This window comes from Manis javanica, chromosome 1, assembly GCF_040802235.1.
Source record: "Manis javanica isolate MJ-LG chromosome 1, MJ_LKY, whole genome shotgun sequence".
NCBI lineage: Eukaryota > Metazoa > Chordata > Mammalia > Pholidota > Manidae > Manis > Manis javanica.
Window position 1 is genome coordinate 100,963,843 of NC_133156.1, and position 13,488 is coordinate 100,977,330.

The 13,488-nt window shown below is 39.3% G+C and overlaps 1 protein-coding gene across 2 annotated transcripts in view; it reads right to left on the reverse strand.

Annotated features, from left to right (window-relative positions):
• Positions 1-350: 350 nt before the first annotated feature.
• Positions 351-13,488, reverse strand: part of CWC27 (CWC27 spliceosome associated cyclophilin) — a 213,946-nt gene continuing 200,808 nt past the window's right edge. The window contains exon 14 of one of the 2 annotated variants that reach the window (XM_073235715.1): positions 351-591. In XM_073235715.1, coding sequence (XP_073091816.1) covers positions 558-591 — 34 coding nt within the window. In that variant the 3' untranslated portion in view covers positions 351-557. Of the gene's footprint in view, positions 592-1,115; positions 1,138-13,488 lie in introns of those variants that run through there. The other variant, XM_037013614.2, reaches the window with a different exon arrangement.

Genomic DNA, 13,488 nt, shown 5'->3' on the forward strand with positions numbered 1-13,488 from the left:
AAGGAATGAATGACAATCAATACTAAAAGGTGCAAAGAGCAATTTCTGTGAAAGTCCTTACCTTACGTATTTGATTTTTCAGTTTGGTTATCTGTAGTAGGAGATCTCAGAAGGTCCCTAACATCTGAATATCAGTCTGAAGATTAGGTATGGGGGGCATAGTTAACCAAGTCACTGGGCCTAAAGGATGATTAGGTTCTAGATCTTATTCTAATCAACAACTATTCATACCTTCCCAGAATCATTTAATACATGAAATGACATCTAATATAGCCCTTATGTTTTAGCATTGTCTGTAAAGTGCCCACCCACTTGGTATGAGGAGAGACTGGTGATGGAAACCATGCCATCCTCATGACATGGACTTGAGAGGCCAGTGAGGGGACAGCAAAGGCCATAACAAAGCACCCTTTGGAGGAGGAGGACAGAAACTTATGTATGAAAATAGTAACACCTTGGGGATCTTGGAGGGTCTGCAAGCACTACAGATTACTCACCAGCTGTAAGGTCTCCCAGCATTGATCCATCTTGGCAGTAGGAAGGACATTACCAAATGACTACATTGCCTGCTGGCTTCTTCCAAACTCCTGGCTGGAAAAGAAAATGAGTGACTGTTCACTCTGGAAGATGGAATTGTTTCCTGTATAGAGTCTACCTCACGTGGGTCCTTTAGGCAAGTAAACCAGTATTTGGAAGTGAATTTGTTTGTTGACCACATTCCAACAAATTCTGAAGCATCAAGGTCCCAACTTGGAAGCAATTTCTCTTAGGGTTTAATTAGGTCAGTGACCACCAAAATTCTTTTTTAGCCCTATTTTAGACCGTTATGAAAATGTCAAGCCTTGCCCCATCATATTGACTGAGAAAGGAAAAAACTGCTTGGTTCTTGAAGGTGCTTTAATATTTTTAGGTCGATGTTTACTTTCATTTCCAGCACGTAAGATGGTTGAAGAAAAGTGCACTTGTAGAAAAAAGACAAAACTTCCCCCCACTATTGGTAGGATATGTTTTACTCACAAACAGTAAGGATCTGTGGGATAGAAGGCAAAAGGAACTGGTGTTCAGGTGCATTCAGATGCTGGATGTCTTCTTTGGCCACCATGGATTTTGAAACCGTTGCCTCTTCTTCAGGTGGTTCTTGATGGATTGTCAGGGGAAAAAAGGCCCATTGTTAACCAGTAAGCCTTAGGAGGCATTGAGTGTCTTGGATGATGTTTAAAGAAGTAAAAGAGAGAGGTAAGCATAACATTCTAGCATATCACTAAACCCTTGTTAGCAGAAAGGAGATTTTCTTTGCATAGAGGCACTAAATGTATTTTCAACATGTGTACAGAAAGGGTTCACCCAGCATCTGGAGACAGGTCATGGACCATGTCAGAATGTCATGGGCCTTGTCTGAATGTCATATCAAATATGATCTCCCAGCCCAGCAGGTCATGAAGACCTCATTCTTAAATCTAGGACTATCATCAGGCTATGGAGAGAAACTAGAGCTACTCATAGGCCTGGGAAGAATGTCTTTGCTCCTCATCTTATTGGGTGGCCATTGAATTGTAGGCTTGGTGGAGAACCGGCTTCCTCAGAGTGCTGTAGAAGGTTGGGCACCAGAGGCAGAGGGCTGTGGTCCTGGGGAGTGACTCACAGAAGTCTCATTATTGTAAAGTCTGAATTTCCAGAGCTTTTTCCTGAACAAGCCATAGGCCTCTGCAGGCCACATGGAACATCATAATGCCTAAGTCACAAATTATTGTCTTACTGTGAAATCCAGAGGCCTGTGCCCCAAGTTTTACAGTAAGACAAGTATTTGCCTGGAATATTTGCTGTGGGAAAAGCCAAGTGGTGCAGGCTGTCATACGGAACAGGCAGCACTTTTAATCTCCACCTGCAGAATGCCTTGGCTCCAAAGGCCATTTCATCTCAGGGACTATGGACCGGGTTCCTCAGAACTAGAGTCTAAGAACAGAGTCCACACAAAACAGGAGTAGAAGTAGAATTGTTGGAGGAAAAGGAAAAAGAGAAGAGAGAGCAGTTTGCGGAGTTCCAGTAAGATCTCAGGAGCATGTGGGCAGGTGAGCCAATGGCCAAGGCTGACAGTGGAGTGGGAGGGAGGAAGAGCTGTCACTCGTGCTGTGCTGGTGAGCATTGCACGGGGCACCACTGCTCGGGACAGGACTCACGTCATGAGCAACACACATCTGATATTTGTTATACCAGTTTTTCTTGCAGATGCAGTAAAGTGTTTTGTTCCAGTAAAATCAGTACCACAATTTTCTGACATATGGAAGTAAAGTGTCTTGGGGAATGGGTACCATTGTTTAATCCACACAAAGGCACTATATGGGCTAGCAATTGGCCCTGAGGAAAAAAAATACAGTACTCAAAAGCCATTCCATGCCATAAATGACATTAAAGCTGTAGAATCAATGATGTACTCTTAAGAAAAATGTTATTTCTCACCCATATCAATACTGTGGTTAAGATGGAGGCATTGAAGTTTAACAGTTTGATGTGGGGGGAAGATCACTGGAAATGAAACTTTCTCTTTGTTCTGTATCAGAGTGCAACTATTTTATATGTTGTGGAAATTCCTAAGGGTTTTCTTATGCAATCCTATCTTGTTTTAACTTTCTCCCATTAGGGCATGAGACCATTTCCCATGGTTGCTGTGTGAGATATGAAAGTGGCAGGAGAATGAAGTGGGAAACAATCACTACTCAAGTAAGTCTATACACACAAGTCACCTCGAAATGGATCAAAGACCTGAATATAAGACATGAAACCATAAAACTCTTAGACAAAAACATAGGCAGAAATATCTTGAACATAAGCTTGAGCAATTTTTTTCCTGGATACATCTCTACTTGGGCAAGGGAAACAAAATAAAAAATGAAAAGTGGGACTACATCAAACTAAAAACCTTCTGTGCAGCAAAGGACACCATCAGCAGAACAAAAAGGCAACCTACAGTATGGGAGAATATATTTGTCAACAAATTTATCTGATAAGGGGTTAACATCCAGGATTATACAAAGAACTCAGAGGTCTCAATACCAAAAAAACAAATAACCTGATTTAAAAATAGGTGGAGGAACTGAACAGACATTTTTCCAAAGAATAAATACAGACAGCCAACAGGCACATGAAAGATGCTCCATATCGCTAATCAGCAGGGAAATGCAAATCAAAACCACAGTGAGATTTCACCTCACACCAGTTAGAATGGCTACTATTCAAAAGACAAGAAATAACAAGTGTTGGTGAGGATGTGGAGAAAAGGGAACCTTCCTATACTGTTGGTGGGAATATAAATTGGTGCAGCCACGATGGAAAACAATATGGAGGTTTCTCAAAAAACTAAAACTAGAGATAATATATGACCTAGTTGTTCCACTTCTAGGAATTCTTCAGAAGAAAACAAAATCCCTGATTCAAAAAGACATGTGCACCTATATGTTTATCATCACACTATTTGTAACAGCCAAGATATGGAAGCAACCAAAGTTTCCATCAATAGATGAATGGATAAAGAAGATGGAATATACAATGGAGTATTATTAAATCATAAAAAAGAAAGAAATCCTGCCATTTGTGACAACATGGATGGACCTATAGGGTATTATGCTAAATGAAATTAGCCAGGCAGAGAAGGACAAATACCATATAATTTCACTTAGGATAATCTAAAGACACAACAAAACAAAATGAACAAAATAGCAGTAGATTCAAGGAAATGAGAAGTGACTGGTGGTTACCACTGGGAAGGGGTTGGGGTAGGTGGATGGGGTGGTTGAAGGGGATAAAAGAGCACAAAAATTCTCAGTCGTAATATAGGCTGATTATGGGAATGGAAGTACAACATGGAGGATATAGTCAGTGTTTTTGTAACATCTTCCCATATTGACAGATCGTAACTGCACAAGTGGGGGTGAGGATGTAATAATGTGTGTAACTGTTGAGCTACTATGTTGATATACTTAAAACCAATATAATATTGTGTATCAACCATACTTCAATAAAAAAATCCAACACACTTGGCTTACATTTGAAATCCTTGATGTGTTTTAAAAGCATCATTTGAAGCCCATTAAATTTTCAATTGGGACACCTTAGGTAATGAAGGGTTCTAATAAAAATTTCTCTATTTTCTTTCTTATTTCCTTGGGAAAGATTTAAGAGAATGAGTTGAGTTCAACACAAATGGAACTGTAGTAACCAGAGAAACAATCCACTGCATTTTTTTTGTAGTATAGTTATTGCTGCCCTAAACCAGGCACCTAAGAGGTTTTATGTAAAGAACAAAGACTCTAATCTTGATGTTTTGATGGGGGACATTAATTTTAATTTTTTGAATAACTAGTTTGCTATCTACTAACTTTGAGTTATTTCTTACCAAACGATGGCTGTGGGAAGGTTATATCCCACCACCTGGATAAATCACCCATTGTTTCAGTGAACCAACAGTTTTTTCTATCTGATAAATAAGTGACTCACTTGGCCTTGGAGCACTTAGAAAGACTTAACAAGATCATTAATTACACTTTCCCATCACTAGAACCCTGTGTTCAGGAAAGGCTGTTGTGGGCAGTGCTGCGATATTGAGAGCAGACAAGCTGTCCTACTTGTCTTCTGGGTTCCTCAGGTAGATTGCATTGGTGTACTTGACTTTATGCAGTTTCTGTGAAAAATTCTGCATGTCAAAGCACATAGTGAATTTACCTAGGAGTTTCATACAGAAAGGAATAATTAAGGGATGTGATTCTTGTGTTAAAAAAAAAGTGACATTTTTTACCATTTTAGATTCGCATGTCCAATAGATATTTTTCTTCTCTAGCTTTCTGCTTTAGGGCAGCATCTATCTAAGTCTGATTTTCAGAAAACAGGTTATCAGAATTAGTTGGGCAGCTTGGTAAAAATCAAAGAGAAAACGGCAGTTTTGGGGCTCCCACCCCAGATCAATGGACTTGTCATTTCTGAGGCCCAGGAAACTGATCTTAACAAGTTTTCTGACCCTTCCACCTCTTCAGGGTGATTGGAAGCACATTAATGTATTTATGATCTCACATGCTGTGTTGTTTCTCTGGTAGGGGGAGAAGGAGTAAGAAAGAGAGAGTGTTTCTGTTTGGTACCAAACTGTGAATAGAGATGAACTTCTGTTGAAGGTTGTTTCTCTGTTGAAATGAACAAGGAAGTAGAAATCCTTGCTGTGTGTAAAGGGCACACAGCCTACTGTGTGGGCTGATAAGCCTGGGGATGAAAATATTTGAAACCACCCATTTGAAAAATCGTGAATTGCAAGGATATTTAGAATAATTTCTTAATACATGGAAGCACACTATTGTACAGTGGTCATTGTTTGAATCCCAGTAAATTGGATTTGTGGCTACAAAGCTGAATTTGATGCTTACAAATAAGATATTTGGAGTTTTAAAGAATTCTACAAAATATCTATACCAAGAGTTGAACATTCAAAGGTTTCATTAATTAGGGATTTAGAAAAATACATACTGTAAATTCTTAGAGGGACCATCAATTTGTGCTTATTAACAGGCTAATCATGCTAATTGGTCAAGTACTACAGGTATTGTGTTATTTCTCATAATCTCATTTCATACAATTTCCTCATACTCCTGTACATCTTTGTTTCCATTATATGCTATATAAAAGCAAAGTCATTAAAACAGTCTATTTAGACTCCTCACTGAAGGCATAGCTCCCTGAGCATCTGAATGTAGCTTTCTCAATCCTTTCATGAAATTGGGCTTGAAGGGAAACCAGTTTCGGTGGCTCTGGAATGACTGGGGAAGCAGCGTGAGAACTTTGTTTGTGGTCTTCAAATTCCTTCTGCTGGTGGGCCTGGCTGTGGCCTCTGGGTGGGCGAGGAGGGGAGGGCCTCTGGGGACTCCGCCTCGGGTCCCGTGGTGGGGGAGCTGTTTCCCGTGCCTGCGGGCCTCCAGCCTCCGGGCGCTGTGCAGTCCCACTCCCTTGTCTAGCCCATCATGACTTCCTGTTCTTTCCTGTAATGTTTTTCAGATCTGCTCCTTCCTGCTGCTTTCCCAAGTCTGAGTCTGGTCCAGGCTCTAATTGCCTCACACACACCTGCACTCTCCTAACATCCTCTTTCCTGTCTACAACTTTTCCTCTCACCATTTTTTTTGCTTTACACAGTTGTAAGAATCCTCTTCCTTAAGCATCATTTCCACCACACTCCTCTAGCAGCTCCCATCTGCACTCCATCCAAGCTGCAGGTCCCCTGCTCCAAAGCCTCCTCTCGTCGCCCAGGTCGTTGTCTCCTTCACAGCTGGACTCCTCTCCAGCCAAGCAAACGTCCCGACACTATGTCTATACAATGCTACAGCATCTGGTTAATCCAGTCAACTCTGTCAAACCTTCAGTTAATCATTTGGATGTTTTGTCTACAAGATGCCAAACATCTGGATTGACTGAAGAAATTTGCTGCCTTGATGGAGGTTTTTTTAAAAACAGAATGGACCAGATGTTTTGGCATTATGTGGACACACTGCTGTCTCCTCCATTTGTCTTAATAGCTTGTCTGACAACGTTCTCTCTTCCTGGAACACGACCTGTCTCCTCGATGCCATGTTCTCTTTTCTTTCCAAATTATGGCCAAAATTCCATGAAGCAGTTCTAGATTAATTGCACTAAACTGAAATCTCGGTTCATTCTAGCATTCACTTAGTTTGTACACACATAATTCTTTTCAACTGAAGGCACTGCATTGTGTTTTTATTTTTGTTTTGTTTGTTTTATTTGTCTTCCTCCTTCACCCCACCAGATTATACATTTATAGGTAGAAGGAAGGTGTGCCATAAACCAATCTGGCTCATGCAGAGGGAGTCACGGCGGCTTTGTGAGCAGGGGCAGAAACTCTGAAGTCAGTCTTGTTTTGGATTCCAGCTCTTCTACTTACTGTGTGATCTGCACAAATTATTTAATTTCTTTAAGCCCCAAGTCTTTCTTCCTTTGTAAAATGGAGAAAATAATAGAGCCTGCTTCATAGCATGGTTTAGAAGAATTTAAAGAGTTACTACAGAAGGAGATTAAGAGGCATTATGATCAGCACACACAGTGTGGGAGGGTCACGGGGAGGGCAGCGCAGCACGGAGAACACAAGGAGTGACTCCACAGCACCTTACTACGCTGGTGGACAGTGACTGCAATGGGGTTGGGGGAGGACTGGATAATATGGGTGGATGTTGAAACCCACAGTGCTGCTCATGTGCAACCTTCGTAAGATTGTATATCAATGATACCTAATAAAAAAAAAGAGTTAATACAGACAAATGCTCTGAAGAGTATCTGGCAGAAAGTATCTATCAAATGTTAACTCATCATTATATGCTTTGTTAAAGCTTGATTTTCTTGTCTATTCTTTCTTTTGACTATGACAGCTAGGTAGGTAACGCAGCTGTTACTGTTCCCATGTGAGAGAAGAAGAAAAGAGTTATCAAGAGGTTATATCGTTTGCCTGTTAAATCAGTTACAGGTCTGAAGCCGTACAGCCTTTCTACATGTTTAATGTTGGCCCTCAGTTCTTTCTAGTCTCAGGAATTAGAATATTGTTTTCTATAAAGATCAGGTACTTAAGGAAACACTATATGTAGAAATGTGTTTTCCTACACACCAGTGGTTCTCCAAAACTGGTCTGTGGATCTATGTCTATCTATGACAAAGTGTCTTATGTTTAAATGAGAAAAAGTGTAATGAGGTTTTCCTAAAGTTATTCTTTAAATTAAATTTTACAATTATTCAAATTTAGAGTTATCCCTGAACTGAGATTGTATCCTTCCTTCCTTCTCAGTGTCAAAATCTCCTAACTTTATGAAATGAGGGTGATATTAAATTATAAATTATGGAATAACCTTATATTGGATACTGTTTTGTTTTTAATTATACCAGATCATTTATTCACTCAACAAATATTAAATGTCTGCTATTTGTTAGGTATGGTTCTAGCCACTGGAACAATAAACAAAAGTCACTAAAATCCTTGCCCTCATGGAGGGTACAGTAGGGATGATAAACAAGTAAATAATTAACCTCTCTAAGGCTCACTTTCCTCATCTGTGTAATGTTAACAAGAACCCCTACTATACAGGGTTGTTTGTAAGAGTTAAAGAAGATAAGAAGGCAGGTGTGTAGCAGTTTATACTACTACTGAACGTAATGGGAGAGGGAGACTGAGAGAGACTGAGCACGTGGGGAGGGGTGGGTTGCAGTTTTAGAGATGTTATTGTCGGCCTCACTGGGGAAAGGCTGTTTGAGCAGACTTGAAGTTCCTGAGGGAGGCTGTCCTCTGGACACCTGGAGGACAAATGTCCCAGGCAGAGAGGGATCACTCAGTGCAAAGCACCTGAGGTGGACCACACCTAGCGCATTAGAGGAAGTACAGGAGGGAAGGTGCGTGGCTGGTGCCCAATGAGCCATTTGGGGAGGGTAGTGAGAGAGGAGGTCAGAGGCTGAAAGAGTGGCCATGATCTAGAGCCTTGCAGGCCATGGTGATGTGGGCTTTTACTGTGAATGACAGGAGGAAACTTTGAAGGGTTTTGAAAAGAGAAATATAACAATGTGACTTATGTCTTAAAAGGTTTCGTTTGGCTGCTTATATAAATTATAGGGAAACAAGGGTGAAAGCAGGGAGACTAGTTATGGTGCTATTAGGGTTCTCTACATGAAAGCTGATGGTCCCTTTAACCAGGGTTGTAACAGCGGGAAGTGGTAAATAATGGTGAAATTCTGGATATATTCTGAAGGTTAGAGCCAACAGACTATCATAACATACTGGAAGTGGGGTCTGAGATAGAGACAGAAATGCAAACTATTTGGCCTGCGCAACTGGGAAGATGGCATTGCCAATAACAGAGATGGGAAAGTGCAGATGAAGCAGGTCTGGAGGACCAGGGCTGGGAAGGGCAGCTGAGTTAGGGTTTGGACATGTCAGGTTTGGTGCGACATGAAGTCCACATGCTGGACATAAGGCAATTTCACTCTGAAATGGACCTAGGCCCCACATATATCATGCATAACTTTTCTAAATTAATTCAAAATCTCTCTGGTTGCTTGGGAGATAATACCCATTTACATGATAGTATCTCTTCATTTACATCAGTAATAGTTTAACTTTAAAACAGGGATGGAATGATCAAATTCCTTTTACCCTGAATAAAGTATTTCCTCAAAAATTGCAAATTAAAGGTTCCTCACAAATTGTTAAGTTTACTCATAACCATTGAGAACTAACCATAAAATAGCTTATTTTAAAGGAGTGGTTTATTTTCTGTAACTAGTTTCTATTTGTTTCAAATACAGTTATTAAAGCATTTGAATATTATAATAAAGCTCCAACAAGAATAAACTCAGAAAATAAATGGGAAAATCACTTGAGTTTACCACTTACAAATTTATCTTGGTTACTGCCAGAACTTTAACAACAATTATCAATTTTGTAATCATGAGAATAAGAAAATAGTAATTTCTAAAAGACCAAGAACACCTTCTATTTGGTTGGTGCTATGAGCAAAGCCTCCAGAAGATGTTTTTGCTGATCAAGTAACATGAATTAATACCATGATCTAACCTTAAAGGAATAATTGCCAGCAGATGTGGAAGAGAGAGATCAAACTCCTGTCTGTATTTTATTTAGAAGCCAGTCTTTTCTTTACTCCAGGTAGGATTCTCCATCCCTAACTAATACCTTTTTTAAAAAAAATTAAAAGATGAATTTGTACATTATCACTTATAAGGAATAATTCAAAGAACTATAATTACATTTCTTTCCTTCCTCCCCCTTCCATTTTTTTGTTTCTGTGAGATACGGTTGTTTTTTGAGTTGGACATATGACTGAAGGAATGAGAGGGAGAGAAAAATAAATGTGGGCCAAGTGGTGCTGGAAAACTATTAACAGAATCTGAGATACAAACTACTCATAAAAACATAGGGTGCAGATGTTGCTAGAACTTATTACTTGACTAAATTGTGAGAAGTCATCACATAAACTAGAAATATGCATGAAGACTGTAATCTTGGAAAAAAAGCTTAAACACCATTCTGAGTTCCTCAGTGCTAGTGCAAGACTCACCACATAGGCTTTTAGCTAGCAGTGGGGCAGAACGTGAAAAAGAACCCGTTACATCTCGGGGCTTCCTTCAGTGGCTTGAGAGCAGCCGTGGGGAGTACTTACTCCATGGAAATTGGCAAATGCTGCAAATCGAGACTTTCCTTTCTGATTTTTTTTTAAGGAGCCAGTTTACCAGCACACGGAAAACTCCTCTCCAAGAAAATTAATGAAATTCACAGCACGTGACAAAGATAATCATGTATGGCTTTTCATTTGTGGGAATAAATGAATATTCTTTCCATACGTGGGGGACTTCTAATACCCATCTCAGTAAGATTTGTATTTTATTATTTCTGTTGGAATTCAAATTTCTTCAAATCCTTATTAGAAAGGATTTCTCTAAAATATGGTTCCTGGTTCACTTCTCTTCATGAAAAGCTAAAAGAGATAAAATGTATGTGGGACAGGAAAAGCTCCTGCTTTCTAGTAAGCAGAAGTGGTACCACCTGATAAACTGTTTATAGAGTCACTGGAACAGAGTCAAAGCCATAGAGAGACCAGACCTCTTTTTTTTTGTGAATGACAGTGTTAAAGAATGTGACCCCTCTTAACTTCTCTACACCCCGGGTATACAAATTGCTTATATTGATACAACCCTCAATGGTAACTCACTTCACACCTCCATTTTCTTTCTTGTTATCACCAAGATTAAACAGCATGTTTGGGCAATATTCTGCATTTATCTAACCTTTTCCATACAGGCCATGCTGACACAACAGAACAGGTTTATGTACCTCACACGTCAGATCCTATCAAGAAGCTTGGTAGTGACAGTTTGATAAGGTCACCACAGCATATTAAACTTGTTCTAAAAACAGCAGCAAACCACTCATCTCCTCACACTTTTTAATGACCTTGTTCCACGGTGTCCCCATTTTTAGATGCAGCAGATGCATTACTGTGTGGCCTCAGGGCATACAAAGAGCTGAGGGCATGTGACAACGTGCATTTTGATACTGCACCATTAAAAATTTTGGAGATCTGCATTTACTTCAATTACCTATTGAGAAAGGAGAGGTTTGGGTTGCTTTTAATGTTTACCTTGCCAACAGCTTCAATCAAAGAGAAAAAATGGTTTGTCAGAAACTGAGAAAAAAAATTATCACTGAGGAGCTGCTTTCCTCTTTGGTCTCCATGTCTAGCGTTGTCAGAGACAGTGAACAAGAATGTTAACAGACCTCACTGTTTCAGGATAACAAGATACATAAAAGAAAAACATACCCAAATGAATGTAAAATTAGAATAGACTATAAAGGTGAAATTTTCTTCCATGTTTTCATTTCTTTTGGTTTTTGAGATTTTTTTTTTTTTTGCAGTTCATATGGCCCAAACACGTTCCTGTGACATTTCCAAAAACTTTACTAAAAGCACATTTATACCATATTTAACAGATAATTTAACTATGTTCTTAGGCTTTGAAAAAATTGTTATTGCTATTGAACTTTCAGTTAAGTTCAAAGGGAATTTTATTATCATGGTGAAATTCTTCTGATAAGATTCTAATTTCTCTGGAATTTCAGATCTTTCTGCTCCTTGTAATTAAAGCTGGATTTTAACCAAACTGAGGGGTTAATTTTGTCATTCAGTTATCTTTTAAAATCTATAAATATTATTCTTCTGGCTTGTGCTCTGGAGGCCTGTGGCTCCCTTTATTCTTGGGATCATAACCGTGCTGGTAAGGGTGGACACATTTGGGGAGGAATGGCAGAGAACCTACAGGGCTCTTTAATACAAACAGGCTCAGTGGTGAGACATTTCCTAATAACCAACAGACTTCATGAGTTTGGAAAATGAAATTTTGCTTTGTGAATATCCATAATATGGCTGATGTTACAACTTTGTGGTTTGTGGTGGCTTTGTGTCTGATGACCCCAAATGCACCTCAAATGCAGGGTGCATCTGGGTGGGCTGACCTTTCCCCAGGGCACCTCCATCATATCCCTCTCCTTCTCTTTGACTTTTTCCTACTTTCTGAAGCAAAAAATAAAGGGTTCTTTTTAGTATTAGGAGTCCTTCTGTCTTCTCACCTCAGGTTCTAGATATGATCATGAAGAGAGAAATTATGAAATACTTCAGGCATACCAACATGTACAGAGAATACTAAAATGAGGATTGAGTACCCACCATGTACCTTGAGAAATAGAACATTACAAACACAAGTGAAGCCCCCTGTGTCTTCCTTCGGCCTCCTCAGAGGTAACCAGTATTTCCGTACATGTTTTTATGCTTTTACTACATATGTGTACATTCATAAATAAAATATAATGGAGTGTTGTATGTTTATAATTTTTATATAGATGGCTTCCTTTCTTTCATGTTATTTTAAAGATAAGCTAATACATATAGCTCTGGTTTACTGATCTTCATGACTACAAAGCATTCTGCAGTATGGATATACAACTTATTTATCCATTCTTAATGGATGCTTCTATACATATTTGGTACAGATCTCCTTGAGCAATGTGTGGGAATTTCTTTAGGGGACAGACACACAGTTAGAATCTTTGGATCACTGGATATGCACATCTTTAACTTCACTTGATACTGTCAAGCTCTATAGATGGAATCACCAGCAATGAAGCCAGCAATCTCCTTAACAACCTTTTGGGTTCCGAGTTTTCAGACTGAGTAGTTGGGAAGATGGGAGCTGGTGGTGGGTATTATGGCCAGGAATCTGCATTTCTCACATGTCCCCAAGGGATGCTGCTGACATTTTAGGGTACTATCTGGGACTACATTTTGAGAATGAGCGCTCTCAAGAAAAGTTACTGCATTACATGTTGAAAAAAAGAGCTGAAGAGATGTGGCTGTTGAGGTTTTGTTAGGTAACTAAAAATCAGTCTGTGGTATAATTTTAACATTCAGATTTCAAAACAAACTGACTAAATATAGATAATATATAAGTAAGTAGCCAGTATGAATGATTGTCATCGAAGACTAAATTCTTAATGAGCTCTCTTGCAGGAATGGGACCTCTGCATGTTGCTGTGCTGAGAGGGGCAGAGGAGTGGGCAGGCGGCAGGCTCTGCAGTGAGCTTGGCTGACTTTACTTACATGGGTCAGTGTCTCAACTGCATCTCCGGAACCCAGACACTGGCCTAGATGCCGGTAGGAATGTGCCCTTGGGGTTTCCTCAAGATTTAAGGCATGTGGCTATTGAGGCTTAAAGATTTGGCTATTTTTAGATATTTACAAGGAAGACAAAAAAAAATCAATTTTTATATTACATAATTTTAAAATTATATTCTCAAGTTCATACTGTGGTAACAGAATGCCAGGGAGGTTTCCCTTAAATATTTTTTGCAAAAACTTCTTATGAAAAATCTTGAAAAGAGAGCCTTCACATGTTTTA